The sequence below is a fragment of the Ictidomys tridecemlineatus genome, chromosome 1 (assembly GCF_052094955.1).
Source record: "Ictidomys tridecemlineatus isolate mIctTri1 chromosome 1, mIctTri1.hap1, whole genome shotgun sequence".
NCBI lineage: Eukaryota > Metazoa > Chordata > Mammalia > Rodentia > Sciuridae > Ictidomys > Ictidomys tridecemlineatus.
Window position 1 is genome coordinate 246,189,414 of NC_135477.1, and position 25,793 is coordinate 246,215,206.

Here is a 25,793-nt window from a genome sequence, read left to right on the forward strand (position 1 = left end):
AAATTTGGATTCATCAGGACTTAATGCTGCGGAAAGACATATGTATCCAAAAAATGTACATAAGCCTAAGGTACTTTGGAAAGATATTCTAACAGGACAATGGAAAGCTTCTGACCCAGTGTTTGTCTGGAGTTGGGGGTTCTGTTTTTGTGTTTCTACAGGGAGAACAGCAGCCGATTTGGATTCCAGAGAGGTTAACCAAAGCAATTTCTACAGAAAAGGAAGATAATTTGACTCAAATCCATAACAGCTGATATCCAGAGCTCCAGCTTGGCTATTCTTACATCTGCGGCAGTGATTAACCAAGGACAATGTCTCTTTAACATCATTGCCAGAATTCCCATCTCCATCCCAGTGCCGGTGAAGACTGAGAAAACCAAACTACAGCTTCTATGATAGCTACCGCAGTAATCTGTATAAACTGATGCATCAATGAATATAACTCAACAAGTAATGCTCAATCAAGGACTTGATTTACTTTGGGAGGAAATGGACATATTGATAAGACTCTTCCACTTTGAACTGCCTGCAGAACTTGCCTGGACTATATATCAGTTGCATGCATTGTGAACTATCGTCTGGTGCAGCGAATTGTGGTACTACTGGCATATTTTTGCTGATGGTGTCACCAGTGATGCAATTTCCTTGCCAGCGCACCCCAAGTTAATTGTGGTAATGCTGGCATCTTTGCTGATGGTGTCACCAGTGATGCAATTTTTCCAAAGGAGCTGTCAATTGGCTTGGTGTCGTGGCATTTCTGTATCTTCCTCCCTTCTACTAGTGATGGTCTAAAATTTGGGGGCCAACAGAGGTGAGGCAAGAACCTCACCCCCCCACTGGCACCAAGATTAAATTTGGGGGCCAACAGAGGTGAGGCAAGAACCTCACCCCCCCACTGGTGCTTAGGCCTATCCACAAGCATGGCTGAATGCTGAACTGGTAGTCAGTGACGGGTTGATCTGGTTGCAGTGGATTCAACCTAAGACAGGAAACTGACGTGTAAAGGTCAGTTCTCCCATGACGGGTAAGAACCACATGTTGAATTGGAGAACCTATCAGGCACGGTCCTAAGCCACATTGCTTGTTGTTTAATTAATCAGAAGCGGGGAGATGCTGAGGGCCATTACCAAGTAGGAATGACGCATCGAAATTTCCTTGCCAAGCGTACCCCATGCTGCTTAGAGGACATTCGATGGGACATTGCATGCATGCTTTAATAAGGTGACCTTGCTCAAGGACCAAGGCGGATCCGGGTTTAGAGCTGATAAGGTTTGAGGAAGTAACAGGCTCCTTGAGTTTAAGGCGTTGCCAGTTTAAGTAATGGGTTTTAGAGAAGTTGGAGGTTGAAGATTATTGCTGGGATTAGGGTGTTCCTGCTGCTTGAGTTCTCCTGAGATTAAAATGGGATTTGGAGATAGCCTCGTGGAGTAGGTGAATTGTGCGGGCAGACAAGAGAACGTGATTGCCCCTGGACCTGTGTGGAGGCGGTGTGAGAGCGGGAATAAAGAATTGCTGTTTGAACCTACAAAGCTGTGGTGCCTCTTGATTCTGGTGCCAAGCCGAGACCTTGGCAAGTAGTGTTTTGTGATGGTTGTAATAGAAGTCACACAAATATCAGAGATCAGAGAAGACAGAGATTAGAAATTGAGATAGACCAACAGGGATGAGAAACAGCAGGTATCAGGTGTCTGCATGTACACTGGCTTAAAATAAAAGCAAAAATCTCAGTCAGAGCTGGGTGTGGTGGTGTGCACCTGTAATTCCAGGTACTCAGGAGGCTGCGGCAGGTGAATTGTAAGTTTGAGGTCAGCATGGCAATGGAGCTGTGGGTATAACTTAATGGCAGAACACCCCTGGACTCAATCTCCTGTACTCAGGGAAAAAAGAAGTAAGTCAAGTCCAGATACCAGCAACTAGAATAGCTGAAAAAAAATGTCATTCTGAGATAGTTTGCTTCAACCAGGAGGCATTTGTGTCCTTTGCACCATTATATGGGATGCCACCAGAACATCTATGTGTGTGATCCTATACTTTTGGCCTAAATAGGCTAATAGGAAATGTATAATGGGGAAAGCCAAGTTGAGTTAGTAATGAAATATTCATTTACTTAATCAATGTAAGATCTCCTAAGGACCCACAGATTACAAACCCCCAAATTGGATTTTATTATATTTCATCATATTACATTATTTAGTGCATGGGTAAGATAATGTATGAGACCAAAAAAGCATGTCATGAAGATACTTTTTCAAAACAGTGATTAAGTAATTCTCCCACTATGTAAGTTTTCAAGAATGATGTCCCAGCCATGTAAATTGACAAAAGGATGTTACTCTTTCACCCATCAGCAATTAAGTTCTTACTTTAAATTTCTTCTTTAATTCTTGTTCTTTCTTTTCTTTCTCTTTCTGTTCCTTTCTCTCTAGTTCTAATCTCTTCTTTTCCTCCTTTTCCCGTTTCTTGTCTCTTTCTCTGGATGTTTCTCTGTGGACACAAATTTTAGGTTGTTTTCCCATCAGCAGGTGTCAATGGGTCAGGGCTCACTATCTAGAGAGGTTTCTCCACAAAAGATAAAATGCTCTCTGAAGTGTAGATGAAGGTCAAAATCTTGGATGTGCAAAATTGTTTTTAAAATCAGTAGGAGACATACAGCAGGGACTATCTTCTAGGGGCTCTGCTTCCCATTACAACTTGTGGCAGCAAGTGGAAGAAACTGATTAGAAAGACCCTGTCTTTGCTGCATGTTGGAGGAACAAAATTATTAATCTTCCTCTGTCTTTCATGAGCATGCATTCACAGGTGCACATGTACCCCTCGATTCAGAAACTTGGGACAAAATTGGTTGAATAAGAACTGGGTAAAGAAAATTAAGATAGCTGGGTTCAACATATGATTAAAAATACATTCAATTCATGTTTACTTTTACCCTGGATACCCATTTTGGAGCCATTTTTAACATCTTTCCAACAAGATGAAACTTTGGCATGTGGGTACTGTGCTAACTGCTTCTCACAGGCCACCAGTGCCCAGATGAAAAAGGCATAATACATATATTAATTCATTTGCTCAAGGACACACAGAAATCAAGAAATAACAGATTCTTATGTCTGATTCCCTGCCTGTGGTCTTTCTAGTAGTCTGCAGATCTATAGCCTTTCACACAATCACTTGTTAATAGAGTCCTCTATAGAATCCTTAGAGAAATAAGGAAATTTAAGTTCTTTGTATGGAAATTATCATTACATGTCAATCATTTGAACAAAATGAACTTGTCCCCCTGGTGTTGGTATATACCCACACTCCCTCTTACAAAACATATTCAGCTTAGAAGAAAACTATTATGGTAGAAAATATAGTTCATACATGTCTTCATATGTTTCTCCTTCACTTTCTTGTTCCTGTTAAGAAAAACATAGATAATGATTAATTTCAATTCTTCAAAAAGGTAACATGAACATATTTCATTGATCAAATATTTTGTTAAGCAAGATTTTGCAAATTTATGCAATTTAAACATAAGTAAGTTTGGCTTATTAATTTTTTTTTATTCTTGAGAGATTAGGAAAGCGAGCATAAAAGGATTTCATTTTTTATCTTGCTGTATCATTGAGATGTGTAGATAGACATGTTTATGTTCAGTACCACAACACTACATGTACTGATTGTTTTTTAATGTCTCAAGCATTTTGAATGAGGATTATAAATAGAAAAAAATCACTGCTCATAAAAATTTTCATTTCGTTTATAAGCAAATAATAATATTAAATATTCTAATGATAACAGTACAATATAAACAGAAAATTAATAAAATCTGACCTCATCTAGAGTTCCAGTACCTAAAGGATTTGAAAAAAACAAATTTAATACATTGTTATTAAGAGGCACTTTAATATGTGATTTTCTGATATAATCTGATAATACTTGAAAGAGTTCATAATCTTACAGAATTTATGCATTAACAGAGATATAAAGCACAAAATAGAATATGTCTTAGATCCTTACTATGGATTTTTTCATAACTGTAATTGAATTATAAAATAATTTTATTTGCTTTCATAAAATAATGCAAAAGCCAAAAAATTATAACATCATTTATTCCTTATAAGTAAGGCAGACTCATTTGATTCTATGGGCTCATGTAAAACAAAGCATTATTTTTAAAAAAATCACAAATAGTTCACACTTTTGACACATTTGTTCCCTAGGGTTTTTCTTTAATGTATCAAATACATCAAGTTAATTAGATTTTTAAAATATTTTGCTCCTTGAGACTTTTGTATAATATCCACTATTCCCAATACCAAGACATAATGTAACATTAAGAGCAATAAATTGGTAATACTAAGAGCATTTTAGTACAAATAGTGAAGTGTTGGTATAAGATCAGACAAATAAACCAATGGAACAGACCAGAGAGTTCAATAACAGATACAATTTACATAGACACAGCCATTACACATTTAGAGTTGACAGAGTATAATGGTGACACTTTAAATTAATGAGAAAAGGATGGATTGTTTCGAGTATGGTAATTAGAAAACCAGCTCCAGATATGAAGCAGCAAATCTAGATTCCTATTGAATTCTCAAAGGGTCAAAGGGTGGGAGCAGTGAAGATGTTAAAGACCTAAATACAACTGATGAAGTTCACAGAAAATAGGAAACAGTTTTATTTCCTAGAAAGGAAGACTTTTTAAACAAAACTTAAAAACCACATAATGTAAAACAAAAATTAATGAATTTGGTTATATCAAAATTTATGTCCCGGGAAGGACAGCATGGACTAAGTTAAGAGACAGCAAACAGAACTGGGAAAAAATATTCCCAGTGTTTGAAATTGACATGAAATCAATATCTACAACATAAAGGAACTCCCAAAGGTGAACTGAAAAAGATAAAACTCCAGAAAAAATGGTCAAAGGATAAAATCTGGCAACTTATCCAAGAGGGAACCACAAAGGTAAGTTAAAGAAACACTCAAGCTCAAGAGTAAGAAAGAAAATTATAAAGAAAATTAATATGAATGAAAATATTGAAATTTAGATGAGATGTAATTTTGTACATATAAGACTGAGAAAACATTGGAAAGCTTCACAAAAATGTCACATGCGGCACCACGATCAAGTGGGGTCATCCCAGGGATGCAAGGTTGGTTCAACATACAGAAATCAATAAACGTAATTCATCACATCAATTGACTCAGAGATAAGAACCATCCATCATCGCAATAGTTGCAGAAAAAGCATTTGACAAGATATAGCACTGCTTCATGTTCAAAACACTAGAAAAACTAGGGATAACAGGAACATATCTCAACATCGTAAAAGCTATCTATGCTAAGCTCCAGGTCAACATCATTCTAAATGGAGAAAAATTGAAAGCATTCCCTCTAAAAACTCAAACGAGCCAGGAATGCCCTCTTTCACCACTTTTATTTAACATAGTTTTTGAAACACTGGCCAGAGCAATTAGACAGATGAAAGAAATTAAAGGGATACGAATAGGAAAAGAAGAACTCAAATTAGCACTATTTGCCAATGATATGATTCTATACCTAGAAGAGCCAAAAAATTCCACTAGAAAACTTCTAGAACTAGTAAATGAATTTAGCAAAGTAGCAGGATATAAAATCAACACCCATAAATCAGAGGCACTTCTGTATATCAGTGACAAATCCTCTGAAAGGGAAAAGAGGAAAATTACTCCATTTATAATAGCCGCAAAAATAAATAAATAAATAAATACAATACAATACTTGGGAATCAACAAAAGAGGTGAAAGATCTCTACAAGGAAAACTACAGAATGCTAAGGAAAGAAATTAAAGAAGACCTTAGAAGATGGGAAACTCTCCCTGTACAAACACATGCATCAAGTATACTAGGATATTTGTCAATGGCAGGCAAGGCGCAGAAAGGGAGTAAATAATGGGATATAAGGAAATAAATAAGTAGATCAAGAGAGGGATCTTGCCTGGAATAATAGTGGTAATAACTCATCAATGATGCTATGAGAATGATTAATTCAAATTTCTGTACTGAGGTAACAGATATTTTTCTGCCCCTTACCATCAGAGTACATGACACCATCTTGATTTTCTTCATTTACAGGATTTCTGGAAAAAAAAAAGAAGAAGAAAGCATGAAAATGGAACAAATAGATGCTCACCTTACAATGGAGAAGAGAACAAGAATTATTGTCTGAATTATTCTTTCCTCTTTTATACTTGCCCTGATTGAAAACTTCAGACACACTAGAAGAGACTTAGCCTATTCTATATGTAGCTGCTGTGGCAAGAAAATGGGGAATTGAGAAGCTCAAGTATAGCACTGTCCACTCATAGTGGACACAGAGTTAATCATTGCTTCAGGGGAGTGATCACATTGTCCATTAAATACGCAGTATGCCAACTGATCAGTTCTGGGATTCTCAAGGCTTTGGATTGGTTCTTTGGCATATATACCTAAAAGGATTAATTGGTTTCAATCCCCAACTCCTTCCTCTTTAGATGGAAGCTACTTGGCTTTACTTCCATGGTCGTGGTTTAGACTCCAACATGCTTCCTCCGCTTGACTCCAGCTGCTCTTAATATCCTTATCAATACCTGGATCCCCCAAATTCCTAATGTTTTATGGAGCCACCTTCCCATCTCATTTTCTACTCCTTTCCTCAGATTGATGAGCACAGCTGAAAAAAATCACTGGTCTTATTGACTCCGCACTTTACACATAATTGGCATCCAGTCTCAACTCTAGCCTCAGTGCTATTCTATAACCTTCTTTTGCACCATCCTTCTCAATACTTGTTAAAAACCTTCACTACTGTCTTCAAATCTCCTATTCCTACCCTCTCCCTTATAATCAAATGACCTTATTTCTTATTTCACTGACAAAATAGCAATAATTAGATATGAATTCTCTTAAGAAAGTAAACATTCCCTTAACCCACAAACTCATCTGCAGTTATATCTGCTCTTACCTTCTGCCTACAAAGTCCTTCTCTTCAGTTCTGTTCTGAATCCTATCTGATTCTCAGTTACTATCCCCTTTATTCCATGTGCTGAAATGATATTTATATTCTTTTCCTTCCTTTGCTCCCCATCTCTAAATATCTGAGTCATTGTCTTCTACCTTATTCCATATTACTCTCTTGCATTAAAAAAAGAGCTATCACATCTCTGCTTTTCTGAATCCTCTACATTACCACAAGATAATCCTATTTTTCCAAGTCAAGCTACAAAATGTCGACTCTACTTCCTTTCTTCCTGATCATTTCTCCATTGACCACAATCTGTCTTCTATTGTACTTCTTCACACTAAAACAACTTTAAAAAATCTTACTTACCAAATCCAGTATACACTGCTTAGCCAGACTCTTTTGTTTTGTAACCCTTGACAGGACTGGCCTTTGTTTGTTTCTGTAAGAACTATCTCCTGGCTCACTTGTCTCTCTGGCCACTATCCCACAATTTCCTTTGTAGATTTGTTTTCTTTTAACTTCCTCTCTAAGTGATGATATTCTTTTGCCTTTGTGTTCTGGCTTTTTTTCTCCCTGCCGCCTGCCCGCCTCCACCCCACTCTACAATCCTCCCTGAATGGTGTCATATACTACCACAGCTTCACGTCTTATCTTAATGTTTGTAATTTCCATGTTGGAATCCCTAGTCCACACCTCTTTTTGAGTTTCAGCCCATTTTATATTAACTCAGAAACAGGTTTCCCTTTTCCATGCCAACCTACACCTGTTCTTGCTGTTCTTGTCTTAATGAATGAACCACAATTCCAAGCAAGCTTTAGGTCATCCTGTATCTCTCACTTTTCTTTAGCCTCACATTAATCATCAAATTCTGTCAGTTCTCTGTATTTAGTATCTCCTGTAATTCCCTTTCTTCTTCTATCTCTTGCTTCTCTCCTGCTAGATGTTGAGAAAAAGATTACATTCTGGTCATGGCCTCTTGCAGTAGGCACCTGGCGAGTCTTGTAGCCATCAGAATCGTTCCTCCTCTTCCCCACACTGACATTTTCTTCTCTAATTTTTGCTAAAGTGATCATTCTAACACAAACAAAAACATGGTTGCATCACTTTCAGGCTCAATACTCACACGGTTTTAAGAATTAGGAAAGAGTGTTACTTGGACCCAATGCTGTTTGCAAAACTAATCCCATTTGAAGTGTGTGTGCTGGAAACATCTTATCACTGACCATAAAAAGGATTCGTGTTTGTGGCTTCACAAGAATTTTTCTTTTAATTTAAACATTTTTCGTGGGTTTTATTTTTTCTTTTTTGGAACTTTGGGGATATAAAGGCAGAGTGTGAAATTGGCATAAAAAAAATGAACACCTCATGATTACATGGCTTGGTATCTGTCTGTCCTGCTTCCCAGGGGGATATATTTAAACACTTCGATGGAGCTCTCTTATTCTCAATATCTCCACTTCTGTACTTTATTCCGTGTTTCTTTTTATAGTTTTTGTTTGATTATTGTTTGTGATAAAACATACATGACATAGAAATCACCATTGTAGCCATTTTAAAGTGTATAAATCAGGGACATTCAGTACCTTCTCCACATTGTATAACCATTTCACTCTCTAGCCTAAATTGTGTTTCATCACCCCAACTGTAAATTCTATGCTCATTATTCAGTCACTTCCTGCCCCTTTCCCCAGCATCTGGCAACCATGAAATCTACTTTCTGTCTCTATGGATTTGCCTATTTTGGACATTTTCTAAAAATGAAATCATATAATATGGGACCTCTTATGATGGACTTCTTTTTCCAAATTAGCACATATTTTTACTAACATAACATCTGCACATATTTTTGGGGTATGTTAGGATAATTTTATACTTGTATATAGTGTGTGAATGATTGAGTCAAGAGTAATTAGCTTTTTCATCTTCTCAAACATTAGTCATTTCTATGTGCTGGGAAACTTTTAACTCTTTTAGATATTTTGAAATAGGACATAGATTGTTGTAGACCATAGTTACTGTATTATGCTGTAGGCCACCAGAACTAATTCCTCCTCGAACTAACTCCTGTCCACTTTGGGTGTGGCTCAGGAAGAGTCGCTAAGGCTGTATGTGTCTGAGTTTCTACTTGAGGTGGTGGCGTTTATGAATTAATAATTAAACTTACATTTGCTTAGATTTGTTTTTAGATACGTGTGAAGGCCAAATTCATCAATTTTTGACAAGACACCTTTTTCATTTTGTGAGTCTTTTTAGTCCTTGGAGGATTCAGAATTAAATATAGAAACGACTGAGTAGGCTTATCTCACAATAAAAAAAAATGATGTGGAGTAAGTTTTATAATCATTAAGACAATATGTATCATCAATATTTTGAGCATTTGTCATATTTAAGAGTTGTTATATTAGACAATGTTCAGTTTGAGAATTGTGGTTTAGGTTTTTTAAATTCTAGTTGACTCCAGGTATTGATTAAGGACTCCAGATATTGAGTACCAACTGTTGCTCATATACCAAAAGGAGAATCAAGTGTATGTTATGAGCTCCTGATGAAAGATTATGCCAAAATCCAGGGACAAGTCCTGCCAAAAAATCAAACTAAAATAAATAATAAAACAATAAAAAAAATTCATGAGGTCACCTCTATATCCAACTGTCAATCTACTAGAAATACAGAAGAAAGAGGAACACTAAACTACATTATAGAGAGGCAATCAGCAGAAACTAGACTATGGGTAATTACAGTATTCACAAACTACTTGGCTTTCTCAACAAATAAATTGCAAGGAATAAAAAAAGGACATGGAGGATAAACCTATGTCTTAAAGAGAAGTATAAACATAGAAGCTAACAAATAGATGTAGATTTTGGATTCTGTTCAAACTGAAAACACACATGAACACAATGTTAAGAGACAATTGGAAATTTCAGCACTGACTTGATATTTTATATTAATACACAGAGTCTATTTTTAGGGATATGTATGGAAGCGACTAAAACATTATGGATGAAATTATATGATGCTGGTTGATAGTTTAGGAAAATATAAGAGGAAGAACGTGGGTGAGAGTATGAATGAATCGAGACTGAGCATGTGTTCATAATCACCAAAGTCAGTGATGGAAACATGGGGACTTATTATATTATTATCTCTGCCTTTTGTATGCTTAAAATTTTTATAATAAAAAGTATAAGAATAATTTTTAAAAGTATAAGAATAATTTATTTGCAAATGTTATTGAAATATTAAAGAGAACTGGATGTAGTTTTATTTAATAGATTTTTGAGTTATGGGGAGGGTTTTGTTTGGTGGGATCATTAAATTTGATCATTAGTGGGATCATTAAATCATTAAGTTAAAATTATCTCTCAGATGTTTGAAATGCTTATAAAAGGAATTTAATATGTTATATTTATACATGTAATGTGAAACTTCTAAGGGAGTTTAATAATTAAATTTATAAACAGAACAATTGAAAGAGTTTAGTCTGATCCATTTGAGCTGTCCAAATATTAATCAAAGATCCCCCTGAAAAGAATTCTTTAGATAAAAATTACTAGATGTGCAAATAGAATACAAGTTATATAATGTAAACTAAAGTACTTAAGATAAACTAGGACTCTGAATCATTAACTTTAATGAATTGAATATTAGGTAAAAAGAGATCAAGACACACTGGCATTCTACAGAATGGAGCCTATAGTACTTTTCATGGTGTGCAGGTTCTGTGCAATGGATTCTGTTCTTTCACAGTTTTATTTTTCATATTTGCTCTTATATCAGCTTCTCATTTATTAATACTGAACTTGTGCCCCCTATGGATACTCTCTGGTTTCATTTCTCCTTGATTAGCCCAGCTTCCTTTCTCTGAAATAATCCTCTCTTCTCCTCATGTGCTATTGTGGCCCTCCTGTGCTGTGTATCCTGAACACAGCCTCTGCAGAGTGACCCCCCAGCTCCCAAAGCCCATTAATTGCTCCCTCCATGTGTCATCCACCCATCCTTTAACATGACTATCTTGGATTATTTTGAAATTATATAACAATTGCTTACGGCCTTCTCTTCTCACTACCAGACTGCAATGCCCTTGAAGAAAGGGGTTGTCACTTGGTGCTTAATTTATTATTATGATTATCATTTTTAGAAAGCTATTAAAAGAAATCCTGTCATAGTAGAACTTTGATTTTTATGAAATAATGACATAATAGTAACACCAAGAGACTTTTATTACTAAAGTGAATTATTATCAGTGAAAAGGATATTGAATAGAAAATTACCACTGGACTTACTTCCTAAAACACCTGAATTAATAACAGATCCTTGCAAAATGAAGGGTACTTGTGTAGCATATTCATATGTGTGTGCCTGTACATTTATGCAAAGCATTTATTACCCATGGATGTTTGCTTACACACATTGATTCATGGATCCAACATCTCTGCCATTTTATATAGGCTTGAGTTTATAATATGAATAACACTAAAATATTCAATAAGTATGAAACAATGGCCACAATAGAAAGAGCAGGCAGGAATAAAGGGGAAAAGATAAGAGAAATAGGTGCAAATGTCCTGAATAAACCCAGACCAAACTGACACCAATTTGAATAAACCCAAACCAAACTGTCTCCAATTGTTCAAAGTATTCCAGGCATTGAGAAAAGCTGCACTTAGAAGCGAGTAAGAAAAACAATGGAACTAGTCACAACCAAAGACATGAAAACCCAGTAGAGGGAGGGGCAGAGGAGAAGAAAAGGAAACTTATCAGATGTGATAATAAGTCTATTCAAGAAGCCCTTTCACCAAAGTTCTTTGTTTTGATGCTATGGCATCAAAATAAAAGGAAAAGTGAAGTTAATTTATTATCATGACTATCATTTTTAGAAAGCAATTAGAGGTCTATTTCCTGACATTTAAAGATGTAAAGCTGTTGATCTTTAGACCTTATTTGCTATTCATGAATTTAGCTTTTAATTACCAGGTATTTTTTTTAAAGGAAGGAAGAGGAAATCTAAGTGGTGCTTTGTTCCATACCTGTCCTTATCAAGAATACAATCCTGTGACCTTTCCTCTGGAATATGCCTTCCTCACACTTAACCCACAGGAATTTTAAAACTTTGACTTGCCTAAGACAAATATTTTCCAAGTGGAGTTAGGTAAGACTATTTGGTGGTGGTCAACTGAGATGGAAAGTCTCAGGTTGTGGAAAATTCTAAGCATTTCTGATTACTTGAAAGGTTGCAATGGTAAATTCTTACCCCAAACAACCCCTTCAACTAACTTTGAATAGTCTGAGGGGAGGGGCTATTTACCTTTTCCTTCTCTCACTCTGGTCACTTCCTATCATTTATTATTTCTCATCACCACACTTTTCCTGTCTCATTATTATTAATAATATGTAATTTGTTTTGTGTGCCAAAACACTCAACCATTGGTTCAGTTTTCATCGGAAGAATTAGTTAGGCTGTTAAAATTATAATTCGTGTACAAAATGATACCAAGACATGTGTGTCCCATTGAAAGATGCTGATTTAAAACTGGATAATGATAAACGTGGTCTTTGGATCCATTTCGGTTCTTTAAAAAGTAAAATAGCAGAAAATGTAGATGAACTGTATTCTGACCACTAGGTGGGGAAATGATACAAGTTAAAATACATATAACTTTGGCCTCAGCTACTTAATTTTCAGTTATTTATGATTTTCTGATTCTTACCAGCCTTCAGTCTTTTACACATTCAAGATATTCTAACCCACGTGACATAATACGAGTTTCTTCTGGGAACAGCTTCAGAAGCGGCAGAACAGGCTGCAGGGGATAGATAGAGGCCTCCTATCTCTTGCAATTCCTGCCTTGATCCAGTTAGAGATTCTACTGTACACCCCAGGGAGAACTATCACCGTATCAGCCATTTGGTTTTGGGGAAAGCCAATCCCTCTTTAGGTGGAAGTTACTTTAGTCTTTGATTCTAGGAATTCTTCCCCCGCTACATTATCATGTTTTCCTCTTTACTGGATCTTTCCCGTCAGCATACAAAATTGCTACTATTTCTATATTTAAGAAAATGCTCTTGATTCAGGTTCTCCCACCAATTATTGTCCCATTCTTTGATTTTCTTTTCTCCTTAAAGAGCTATCTCTATGGGCTCTTTCCAGTTCCTCCCATATCCTCCTCTTTTAAAGCTACTGGGTCAGACTTGCAAGCCCAGCCCACCTGCCATGTCATTCCTTGACCTTCCCACCCTCCCTTGTTGGGCCTTCAGTAGCCTCTGAAACGCTTGCTTGCTCGCAGCCTCCTCCCAAGGTGCTCCCTTTACTTGGCTTCCAGGGCACCTACTATGTTGGTTCTTCCCTTTTTCTCTCCTTTGCCCCTTCTTTTCCCAGTCCTCCTGGAGTTGGAGTGCCAAGGTCTTACTTCTTGTTTTTGCTCTTTACCCTCTTTCCTTATCTTAACCAACCTCATGACTCTAAGTGTAGAAGATGTTCCCGGGCCTCTCAAATCCAGGACTTTCTCTGAAACTCACCACTTGTTAGACCCCTTACCTCCTCAACATTTCCACTTGAATCTTGAGCGATGACCTTAAACTTCACATAACCATCATCTCCTATCTTCCCTGCCCCCAAACCTGTTCCCCTGCAGCCTTCCCATTTCAGTTCATCCTTACAGTTGCTCAGGCCAAAAACCTTGGAATCCTTCTTGATCCTCCATTTTTATTTTCATACCCCAACCTAAATTCTGCTGTTTTTACCTTCAAAATACATCCAGAGTCTGGATATCTCTCAACACTGCCTCCACGGCTGCTGTCCTGACTGGAGTCACCTCCGTATCTTGCCTGAGCTTCTGCAGTATTTGTCTAGTTGGTTTCACTGCTTTGACATCTCCCCACCCACTGTCTCTTCTCAGCACAAGGTGATATGGTGATATTGAAGGTGACATTGATAAAACGTGGTCACTGCTCTGCTCACGCCTCAGGGTTTCATTTCACTCAATCTCTATCCAAGACCCTGCACGGGCTAACTCTTTTCCTAATACTCCTTCCCTCGCTCTCTCTACTCCAGGTGGTTACCTCCTCCCTAGTCCTTGAACATCTTAGGCCTTTTTCCAGCTGCTCTCTCTGCCTTGAAGAGTCTCTCCCCAGATGGTGTCATGCCTGACTCCCTTTCTTCCTTGGCATCTTTGTTTCTCTAGCTGCTTCACTTCTCCGTTTAAAGTTGCAGTTGCTGTCCCCAACACCTTTCACACTCTACCACCTAACCCTGCTTCATTTTCTCCCACAGCACTTGACACTTCCTGTTACAGTAATCTGTTGTTACCTGTTTATGATTTTTGTTCATTTTTCTCTTCCCCTGTGCTTTATAAAGGGAGAGCTACGTGCTTTGTCCACTGATGGTTTCTGATTCCAAAACCACAATGGAGTGACTAAAAAAAAAAATATTAGTCAAATGAATGTTAAAAAAACAAAAATAAACAAACAAAAAAACTATCCAATCTTCACTTGATAGTGACCTTTGATTAGAAAGGGAGGAACATTTACAGGCTGGCAGGGTACTTGGGGACTCATGCAGACATTTGGAAGGGTGACAGGAGGCCCAGAATCACCTATACCTTCCACATTTCTACTTTACCCATAAATTTCCCCTTCATGTGAATTATAAGCTTTTGAGCCTGAATATTGAGACCCATTTTGGTTTCGTTTTCTCTATGTATTTATCTAGCTTCCCCTTCCTTAGGGGATTTTTCTAAACTTAGATATTTCCTCATTGTGGAATTTACTTGAGCTGCCTAATGGCAGCTTAACATTTTTGACATTTTTTTCTTTTGAAAAGAACATTATCTTATAGGTGTCTTTAGCTTTCACATCTTCTCTTTTCTCCATATTATAATTCACTTTCAGAGACTCCAAATACAGATTGTCCAGGCAAAGGAACATCTAAATCTCTTTTTTTCTCTCCATTTTTGTTCAAAGAGGATGCATTTTGAGAAGTTGGCAACTGTTAGATGAATCACATTCTAACAGGAGTCCTTAATAAGAAAGAAATTAAAATAAGGTCAAGTTTACTACTATTAGTGTATTTGCTAATCTCTGATGAAAACAATATTATGGGTAAGAATCTGAGCCTGGCCGACTGGCAGGCCCTTCTCAACTTTCCTTTATTTGTCAGAATTTTTCTCAAAGCAGAAAAATTGACCAGAATCCTAAAGAAATAATAGCCCATGTTATAAGACGTTTTGAAATCTTTCTTTCTCCCACAGCTTATTTCTTATCATGATGAATTCTAGGGAGTAGGTTTGCAGAGAAGAGTCACTATAGCAGGCCTGGATTTGCTATATTTTAGGACAGTCTGCTACCAAGGTTTTCCCAAAGTTTACATATGGGAGCTCAGCTTCTACAGAGTCCTGTACAGTGATCTGAAGAGTTGTCTAATGGGGACGAATGCTTTCCTGCATGTAGACTACGGAAATAATGAGACTTGTAGTGAACACCTGCTTTCCTTCTAGGATTCTGCTATTTTGGTGGTTGCTTTGTGGAAAGTGCTTATGTAATCAGCCCCAAGTGGAAACTTCGGGAACCAACTCTAGTGGGCTTCCCTGGGAAGCACTATGAGATGGGCATTGCAGCTGCATAGCTGGAGCAAGGAGTGTTCTTACTGTGGCCCTCCCAGGCCTGCAAGGAGAGAACTTTGAAAGCCTGTGCTTGGATACTTGCAGATGATGCCTCTGTCTTCCCTTCTTTACAGCAAAGAAATCTCAGTGCTATTGTGGGTTGAGTTCTGCAAGCCTTTTCAGTGAATTACCAAAATATATGGGTGGTTTGAGGGACTCCTGAAATAGTAGGAATAGTGTTAAATGATCTTCCTCAATTTTTCCTTAATTTCTTCAATCAAATAATTACCAGGGTCCATGCCTTATTAATTTTCAGGAAGTCATGCTCACATCACTTATTTAAATTCCTCACTAGATTTACACTACATTCAGAAATCTTACTGAAGCCAGAAGCTGCAACAGGATCGCACAATAAAATCCAGAGTAACTAAAATAGAAATCTAATGGGTTAAATTTGTGAATAGAAAAAAATGAGGAAAAATAAACATGGTTTTATATATATATATATATATATATATATATATATATATATATATATACACACACACACACACACACACACATACACACACACACACACACATATATATGAAAGGAAATAATTTATGTAGAAATCAGGTATATATAAGAACATGTGTTGACTGTTATTTTTGTTAAACTAATATTTATTTAACCTTTATATGTTAGTAGGCAGATATCTTATACTCTTATTTGTTAGCTAGATCTCAGTGGGTAGTAGCGTATTTAAATTAGCATTCATAAACAAATGCCCAGGTGTACAGTTAAAGTAAAAATGTAAAGCAGGCCATAGATAAGAGAATAAATTACCATGCTGCTCCAACATCTTTACTTACTATCTTTAAACCTCTATAAAGCACACTAAGGTGAAAAATAGTAGTGGCTACCCATAACAATTATGTTTTTAATACTGGCTCAACTGGAATCATGAAACATCAAAGAAAAACTTTTAATCTGATACTATTATTAGCCATTTCTATAACATGGATTGTGGTTAGCAAATTATTTCACTGTAAATTCTATCAATCTGGTAAGAATAGTGAGGTAAAGGAAAACTGTGTATGTGGGACATTACTTATTTGCGGCAAATAACATGAAACAATTTTCTAGAAGAGAAAAGGAAAGATATAGCATGTTTTACTATATACAATGAGCTTCCTTTGATGTTTTAAATTTCTTTTTTCAAACAACATTTCATTCTGTTCCAATCTTTCACTTGTTTTTTCCTCAATCAGTGACTGGTAAATTACAGGTACAGAGCTCAGGCATAACAACCCATAGAGTTAACACTTCTAAACTGTCTAAATGCAAGTAGAAGAGAAGAAAAGTTTTCAAGGTTTTAAACACTCTACCAAAAATTCTGAAAGATGAGAAAAACCTCATTAAAAATATTAATAGAAGTTAATTATCTTAGTGGTTTAAACATACATTTACTTTGTCCTCAGACTGACAGTGATTCAAACTTCTACTATTTCTATTCATGTAATCTTGGAGAAGTTACTTGGCCCTCATCTATGAACTGATAATACTACCAACTTGATACAGTTGTAGAAATTACTTGTGTAAACAAGCTAGGACATCATAAGCTATCATAAAAGATGGTGTTCATGGTGGTGATGATTATAGTGGCTGAGATGGTGGTGTTAGAGAAGATGGTGGTGGTATGCTGATCTCAGAAAGCTTCAGAACTTGCTAAAGGCAGTAGAAAGTTTCTTCAAATGAATTTTTAAGGGGAAACTCAACAAGAGACAGAAAAACAAGAGCTGCTCAGTCTTAAAAGGGTATGGATGTATGAGAGCTACCTGCTCAGCAAGCTATTCTTTCTGCCCATGGCCCACCCATGCTACCCCCAAATTTTAACATGGAGCCCTTAGCTCTCAGCCAAGCATACTTTGAAAACCTATGGCAAGACATTGGTGAAGAAATGGCAAGATTGTCTTTTGCTTACTTGAGGTCAAAGGAAGGTTTAATATTTCTGGGAGGTAGGTTTGGGACTGGTGGCTGTGCTGGGTGAGATGCTGGCAATGGTGGTTGGCTGGCTGGATGGGATGGTGGAGTTGGTGGCAGGGTAGTTGTTGAGTAAGACGGCTGACCTTTGCTGGTACCTAGAAAGCAAAGAATACAATATCATGAGTTAAGACATATATTTAAAAACTGGCCATTATTCCAAGTATGCAGAAATGAGAATCTTGAATATAGCCATGTCAGAAATGCATCCCAAGTTGAATGAGTGTTTTAAAGAACCTAATATTTTAATGGGACATGACATTTTAGATGTTATATCTCAAAAGAAAATTTCTTAGAATCAATTCCCACTATTCGAAAAATTTCTCTTATCTTTTATGAACTTATTTGGATGTATTTTTGTGTGTGTGTGATTTTGTTTTGGATTTTGTGAATAACTCTGCATCAATTTTATACCACATTTTTCATGATGTTACAAATACAGGTTATTTTTCATTATTTTAGACCAAAGAGATTTAGTTTTTGGATCTGCTGTCTTAGGTATTACATTTTTGTTTTTGACAACCTCTTTAATAAGTTATGTTGTGCTTTAGGAGTAGTTTTTAAACATTAAGATCTATTAAATCATCTCACAAGTAAGTCATATACATTGTATAAGTTATAATGTAAACATTAACAAAATTAAATAGATGTGTATCACCAAAAATACCATCACCTAGCAATAACTATTGAGTTACATACATTTTAGAATATTTTAATGAACATTTATGCTTTTCTGGGAGAGGAGCAAAATAGGAGACCATTTTTCTATTTTACTACCAGTTTTTACTCTGTTTCCTCAATATTAGTAAGTTTCTTTCCAGGTTCATATAATCACAATGTAATTTTTAAGAATTGTACAGTTTTTCTTTACATAGACACCATGATTAAAAATATAACTCTTCTTATTCGTTCATGGAAACTAAAATGTCTGTCTCATAAAAGAATGGAATGATATAGTGATCACTAGCAGCTGAAAACGGCAGAAGGGAAAGGGAAGGGAAAGAAGTTAGATCAAGCATGCAAGACACTGTGAGAAAAGAAAGCACTGAGAGATGAGAAATCAGTTCTGTTTTTCTCTACACCGTGCGGTAACTACTGATTACAACATTCTTATGATGTGTTTCAAAATAACTTCGAGAGTATGAAAGTTCCAAACACAGAAAAATAATTAATGTTTGAGGAGATGGAAGTACTTATTACCCTGATTTCATCCTTACACATTGTACATATGTAACGAATTATCATCCTTGTACATATAAATACATGCAAATTTTACATTTCAACTTAAAAAAAATCAACACAGGGCCCAAATATTTCATAGTTATATTATCTTTTTTTTCCTTTTTGCTGTAATAAAAAATTGGCTACCTTTGTACATCTCTTTAAATTTTTTTTCTTTGGACAAATTTCCATAAGTAGAAATGCATGGTCAAAGATAATTTTTAAAGTATTTGAGACAAAATATCAAGTCATTTTCCAAACAAATATCAACAGAGAGCTTCATCAGTTAGTATATGAGGGCCTGTTATGTGTCTGTCAACCGTAGCATTATTATGTTTTGAACCTTTGACAATATACTAGGGAAAATATTTTTACCTTCTTGTTTTAATTTCATTTTTTTTTTTACCAAACGGCACAGGCTCAATAACTGGCAAGTCAATGCCAAATAACATATAACAAAAACAAAGTTTTGCTCTTCCTACTGGAGCTAATTTCTTTTGCATTTGTGTAACTCAACACTCTACTATTGCATGTTCTATTTGGTAGAGGTAGGTTTTCCCTCTCTTCTCCTCCTCGTTCCAATTAGCAAGCCATTACTCTTTTTGGTGAAAACTGACTTCATTGTTTTCATTCTCATAATTTCCTAAATGTTAGTTTTTGCTGAGCCAAAGGGAATACTATGATTCCATTTTTTTCTCATTCAACTTACTGTTTTCCTGGGATTAATAATTGCCTCATTTTTATCATTTTCAATGGTTTCCTTTGGCATCCTTCCCATAATTCTCAATGGTCCTGTAAAGTGCCTCAGAATCATGTTTTGCAGAATTAAACCTGACAGGTAATTTATCAGTTCCAGTGCATTGTCCCTGTCCACTTGCTGTAATCTGACCTGGTTGCTTTTAAGTTCTACAGCAGAGCACTCACCCTAGAATTTCTCTTTGCTAGCATCATGGCTCTGCTGTACTAAGAGAAAGAGCTGCAATGAACACTGTGGAGCCAGAGTACCTGAGTTTAAACTGAGTCCACTACTTATTTTCTGGAAATAATGCCAACTATTGAGCATGTGCCATTTTGATAAAAAAATGAAATTAAAACAAGAAGGTAAAAATATTTTCCATAGTAAAAAATGTGTCACCTCATAGAGTTCTGTGACGACTTATGATCTAACAAATGTAAAATACATAGAACAGGTTCTTGCAGAAAATAATCTCAGTGTTTCCTTTTTCATTCAATAAATATTTAATGAAAGTCTACTGTGTGTCAAGCTGTATCTTACGTACTAGGAACACAGAAGAGATAAAACACAAAAATTATGCTTTTATGGATTTGAGGTGATAGACAACAAATAGATGAATAAAAGATGATACATATCATATACATTTTGGTGAAAAGTGCTATAATTGGAGTAAAGATTATCTAATGGTAAACTACTGGCATTTCTTTCCAACTCTTAATTCCATGACCTATGATAAACTGAACTTGGACATGGTAAGAGTGTTTATCTTGGGGAAATTGGAAACACTGCAGATCTGGATTCATCTTTGTGTTGATTGTTAAGGTTGAGTACGTGATGGAGAAAATGCTGACAATGCAGATTTGATTTAAGTGTGTCATTTCTGTAGTGATTACATTGTGAATAGTATAAAAATTGGGCAAGAATTTGGCAAAAATATTTACAGCTGATAGGTATTATCCCAGAGCACATATTACTGACAAATGAGTGAAGTTTTGATATATATATTTTTATTATCTCAAATTTGTTCACTTGTTAATATAAATGAAAATATCAATCAGCATTCAGGTAGGAGCTACACTCATTTATTAGTTGCAACCACAGATTAGCTACCAGATATAAGAATTGGGTATATGGAATTTTCAACAAAGAATGTTGCTTATTTTATTGTTATTTGGTAATAATCGCTATACATTCTTACAGCAGTAACATTTATTACACCTATGTATACATACATCTCTCTCTCTCTCTCTCTCTCTCTCTCACACACACACACACACATGCTGAGGGCCATTACCAAGTAGGAATGACGAATCGAAATTTCCTTGCCAAGCGTACCCCATGCTGCTTAGAGGACATTTGATGGGACATTGCATGCATGCTTTCATAAGGTGACCTTGCTCAAGGACCAAGGCGGATCCGGGTTTAGAGCTGATCAGGTTTGAGGAAGTAACCGGCTCCTTGAGTTTAAGGCGTTGCCAGTTTAAGATAATGGGTTTTAGGGAAGTTGGAAGTTGAAGATTATTGCTGGGATTAGGGTGTTCCTGCTGCTTGTTCCCGTTGAGTTCTCGTGAGAAAAAAATGGGATTTGGAGATAGCCTCGTGGAGTAGGTTTTTTGTGCGGGTGACGGCAGAACGCGATTGCCCCTGGACCTGTGTGGAGGTGGTGTGAGTGCTGGAATAAAGAATTGCTGTTTGAACCTACAAAGCTGTGAGTGCCTCGTGATTCTGGTGCCAAGCTGAGACATTGGCCTTGGCATTGTGGTGGCCCGTACGCGGAAAGTCTGAAATTTGGAGGTGAGTAAAATCGCTCCCCCCTGAGGGAAGGCGAGAGAATGGGTGACCATTTCAAAAAACAATGTGTTCTTGTTTTGATTTATTTCGTTTTTGTTTCAAGCTGCCTATCCCTAGAAATTTCTCAGGCAAACTGGGAAAAATGGTTGGCTCAAGATCTGAAGTTTGTTAGCCCCGAGAAAGAGAAAATTGATACAGTGAATTCTTATTCAGTTTTTGTTTCATTCAGTTGTGGTTTTGTTTTGTGTTATCTTATTGGATTGCGTTATCTTTATAGAAGATTAGAAATTATTAAAAAAGAAGCTGAAAAAGTGTTAAGTAAATTGTTAGAGATTCAGACCATGGAGGAAGACATTTTAGATCAAGCAAAAGAGAAGGTCTCTCGAGCTAGTCAGAGAAAGGGAGAAAATTTAAAGGAAAAGGGGTTATTAGGAAAAAGGCCACAACAAGAGGCTGTTACTAACTCCGTTTTACCAGAGGGTGTAATTCAACCAACAGCCCCGCCGATGGAGACAGCTGAGTGGCCCTCAAACCCCGTAGTTGATAGATGGGATCCTGAGACAGGACCTCAAAGATTAGCATGCCCTGTATTTGAACAGGTAGGAGGGCAGCGAATTCACCGTGTTTTAGAATTTAACACAGTGAAGCAGTTAAAGGAGGCTGTAACAACCTATGGTCCTCAAGCCCCCTTCACGGTAAGCATGGTGGAGTCCATTACTAACTTGGACATGACGCCAGCAGATTGGGCTAGCATGTGTAAATCTGTGCTAAATGGAGGACAATATTTGTTATGGAAGGTTGCCAATGAGGAATTTTGCATGGAGACAGCTAGGCGAAATGCAGCAGCCGGTTACCCTCAAAGAAGTCTTGATATGTTATTAGGAAGGGGACCTTATGAGGGTCAGCGGCAACAAATGGAATATGATCCTGCTGTATATGTACAGATTGCTGCAGACGCAGTTAGGGCATGGAAGACTTTACAAGGACATGGAGATTTACAAGGTCAGCTATCTAAGGTAATACAGAGACCTAATGAACCTTACGCTGACTTTGTAGATAGGCTTATTCAAACGGCTGCCAAAATTTTTGGTGACACAGAACAAGCAATGCCATTAATAAAACAAATGCCTTATGACCAAGCAAATCGTTGCTGCAGAGAGGTTATTAGACCATGGAGACATGAAGATTTAAACACATATATTAAATTATGTAGAGATGTTAATGAACAAGGGCAAGTCTTGGCAGCTGCAGTACAACAGGCTTTAGATGCCAGGCTAGAAACATGCTATAATTGTGAACAAACAGGACATTTTAAAAGGAGTTGCCCCATAAGAGGAGGGTTTAACAAAACTAGAAATCAAAGGAATAGAATACCGGGTATTTGCCCACGATGCCGTAGAGGGAGACATTGGGCTAATGAATGCCGTTCTCAAACCACCATAGAAGGTACTCCCTTATCAAAAAACGGACAAGGATCAGGTATTTACCCACGATATCGTGGAGAAAGGCACCAGGCTTCATTGCCAAAAAACGGACTGGGGGGCCCAATGCTCCGGGGCCCACAACCACAAATATACGGGGTAGTGGAGGAACCCAGCAACCCCATCAGGGTGGTGCCCAGGACACATTGTCCATTAAATCCCTCATCAGACAAACCCGAGGGAGCGCAGGGTTGGACATCTGCGCCTCTGCCAGAGCAGTATTAACTCCAGAGATGGGAGTTCAAATCATTCCTACAGGAGTAAAAGGACCTCTTCCCCAAGGAACAGTAGGCTTATTGTTGGGACGTAGTTCATCTACATTAAAAGGACTTATGATAAGTCCTGGGGTAATTGATCCCGATTATGTAGGTGAAATAAAAATTATAGCTAGTTCTCCAGGAGGTATATCAGTAATTTCACCTGGAGATAGAATAGCACAGTTGTTAATACTACCCAGCCTACATAATAAGTTCTCTAGTCTTAATGTAGAAAGAGGTTCCAAGGGATTAGGCTCCACAGGTGTAGATTGGGCTATGTTGTCTTTAAATTTAGATTTAAATTGGCGAGCCCAATGTTAAAACTAAATATTCAGGGTCGTGACTTTAATGGACTGCTGGACACAGGTGCTGACCTTAGCATCATATCTCTTCAAGAATGGCCAAAACATTGGCCATTACAACAAGCCACTCAAACGCTTCGAGGCCTAGGAGTGGCGACTAATCCCCATAGAAGTGCTATGGTATTAGATTGGAAGGATCCTGAAGGATGTGAAGGAACTATACAGCCATATGTTTTGGATCACCTTCCTATTAATTTATGGGGACGAGATGTCCTAGATCAACTAGGTTTGATGTTAACAAATAACATCAATCCTAATGTGCCCACTACTAGGGCTAGACAAGGTATCAGGAAAGAAAAAAGATTAGGAAAACAAGAACAAGGTATAGCAGCGCCAATTCAAATAGATCAAGGAACAGACAGACATGGGTTGGATTTTCAGAAAGGGCCACTGAGACAATCAAAATTACTTGGAAATCAGAAAGACCAGTGTGGGTTCCTCAGTGGCCCCTGACTAAAGAAAAGATACAAGTAGCCCATGATCTGGTCAAACAACAATTAGCGGAAGGACATTTACAACCTTCCGTATCTCCCCATAATACTCCCATTTTTGTTATCAAAAAGAAATCGGGTAAATGGAGATTATTACAAGATTTAAGAGCAATTAATAATGAGATGGTTATTATGGGACCTGCTCAATCAGGGATTCCCCAATTGTCTGCTTTACCAAAAACGTGGCATGTTTTAGCTATAGACATTAAAGATTGCTTTTTTTCGATTCCAATTCATCCCGAGGATAGTCCACGTTTTGCATTTACTATCCCTGCATTAAATCATGAAGGTCCTGATGAAAGATATGAATGGAAAGTACTCCCTCAAGGAATGGCTAACAGTCCAACTATGTGTCAAATATATGTTAATAAAGCAATCCAGCCACTTAGAAATCAAAATCCTGAACTAAAAATATTTCACTATATGGATGATGTATTATTGGCACATAAAGATAAAAACACATTGCTGGAATGTTATGCCACACTTACAAACTTGTTAAAAAATTATAATCTAGAGATAGGAATAGACAAAGTACAATTAAATTTTCCAATTAATTATTTAGGAGTTCTATTATCCTCAACCATGGTCCGTCCACCTAAAATTCAAATACGAGTAGATCAACTCAAATCACTTAATGACTTTCAAAAGTTGTTGGGAGATATAAATTGGATAAGGCCTTATCTAGGCATACCAACAGGAGAGTTGGGACCTTTATTTGATATTCTAAAAGGTCCATCAGATCCAAATTCACCCCGAATGTTAACTCCTAAAGCTAGAAAGGCATTAAAAATTATTGAGACATATATGGATAATATGCATTTAGATAGAATTGATATAAGTTTGCCTTTGTTATTTATTGTACTACCAACAAGAAATATTCCTACAGGAGTATTTTGGCAGGAAGGTCCATTATTGTGGATACATTTATCTTATTCTCCTAACACTATTCTTACTAGGTATCCTGAGGCTGTAGGACAATTAATACTCAAAGGTATAAGAGCAGCAAAGTCAGTGTTTGGAATTTTTCCCAATAAAATTATTACTCCATATACTATGGAGCAAATTGATGAGTTAGCTAATGAATTAAATACTTGGGCAATAATCATGTGTAAATTGAATGTTTCATTTGATAATCATTTACCATCTAATCCTTTGTTGTCTTTTTGGTCTAAGCATCCTGTAGTTTTTCCTAAAATGACAAGAAAAACACCTATCGTGAATGCTCCAAATATATTCACTGATGGGTCTAATAATGGTACAGCTGCAGTAGTTACCCCTGATCAAACTTTTACATTTTTAGTTCCCAAACAATCAGCTCAAAAGGTAGAGCTTAATGCAGTTCTACAAGCTTTTGTGATGTTCAAAGATTCTGTATTTAATTTATTTTCTGATAGTCAGTATGTAGTTAATGCTATAATATCCCTTGAAGATGCTGGTAGGATTTCCCCTTCCTCTACTGTTTTCTCTTTGTTTTCCACTATACAAAGTCTAATCTGGGATAGAAAAGATCCATTCTTTATAGGACATATCAGGGCACATACAGGATTGCCTGGAGCCCTTAGTTTGGGCAATGATTTAGCAGATAAAACTACACATGATATACATATTTTTTCTACTGTAGAAGAAGCTACAAATTTTCATAAAAGGTTTCATGTTAATGCTAATACTTTACAAAAGCGTTTTAAAATAACTAAGGAACAAGCCAGGCATATAATAAAACAATGTCAAAATTGTGTGACCTTTTTACCCCAAGTTAATCTTGGAGTCAATCCTAGAGGACTGATACTTAACCATATTTGGCAGATGGACGTCACACACTTGCCAGAATTTGGAAAATTAAAATATTTACATGT

The 25,793-nt window shown here is 36.7% G+C and overlaps 1 protein-coding gene across 3 annotated transcripts in view; it reads right to left on the reverse strand.

Moving 5' to 3' along the window:
- Fyb1 (FYN binding protein 1) overlaps nucleotides 1-25,793 on the reverse strand; it is a 167,920-nt gene that overhangs the window by 34,495 nt on the left and 107,632 nt on the right. For all 3 annotated transcript variants that reach the window (XM_040272626.2, XM_040272624.2, XM_005325673.5), the window contains exons 3-7: nucleotides 17,543-17,699; nucleotides 6,067-6,113; nucleotides 3,817-3,836; nucleotides 3,364-3,398; nucleotides 2,364-2,484 (exon numbers count right to left, since the gene is read on the reverse strand). In XM_040272626.2, the coding sequence (XP_040128560.1) occupies nucleotides 2,364-2,484; nucleotides 3,364-3,398; nucleotides 3,817-3,836; nucleotides 6,067-6,113; nucleotides 17,543-17,699 (380 nt within the window). The remainder of the gene's footprint in view (nucleotides 1-2,363; nucleotides 2,485-3,363; nucleotides 3,399-3,816; nucleotides 3,837-6,066; nucleotides 6,114-17,542; nucleotides 17,700-25,793) is intronic.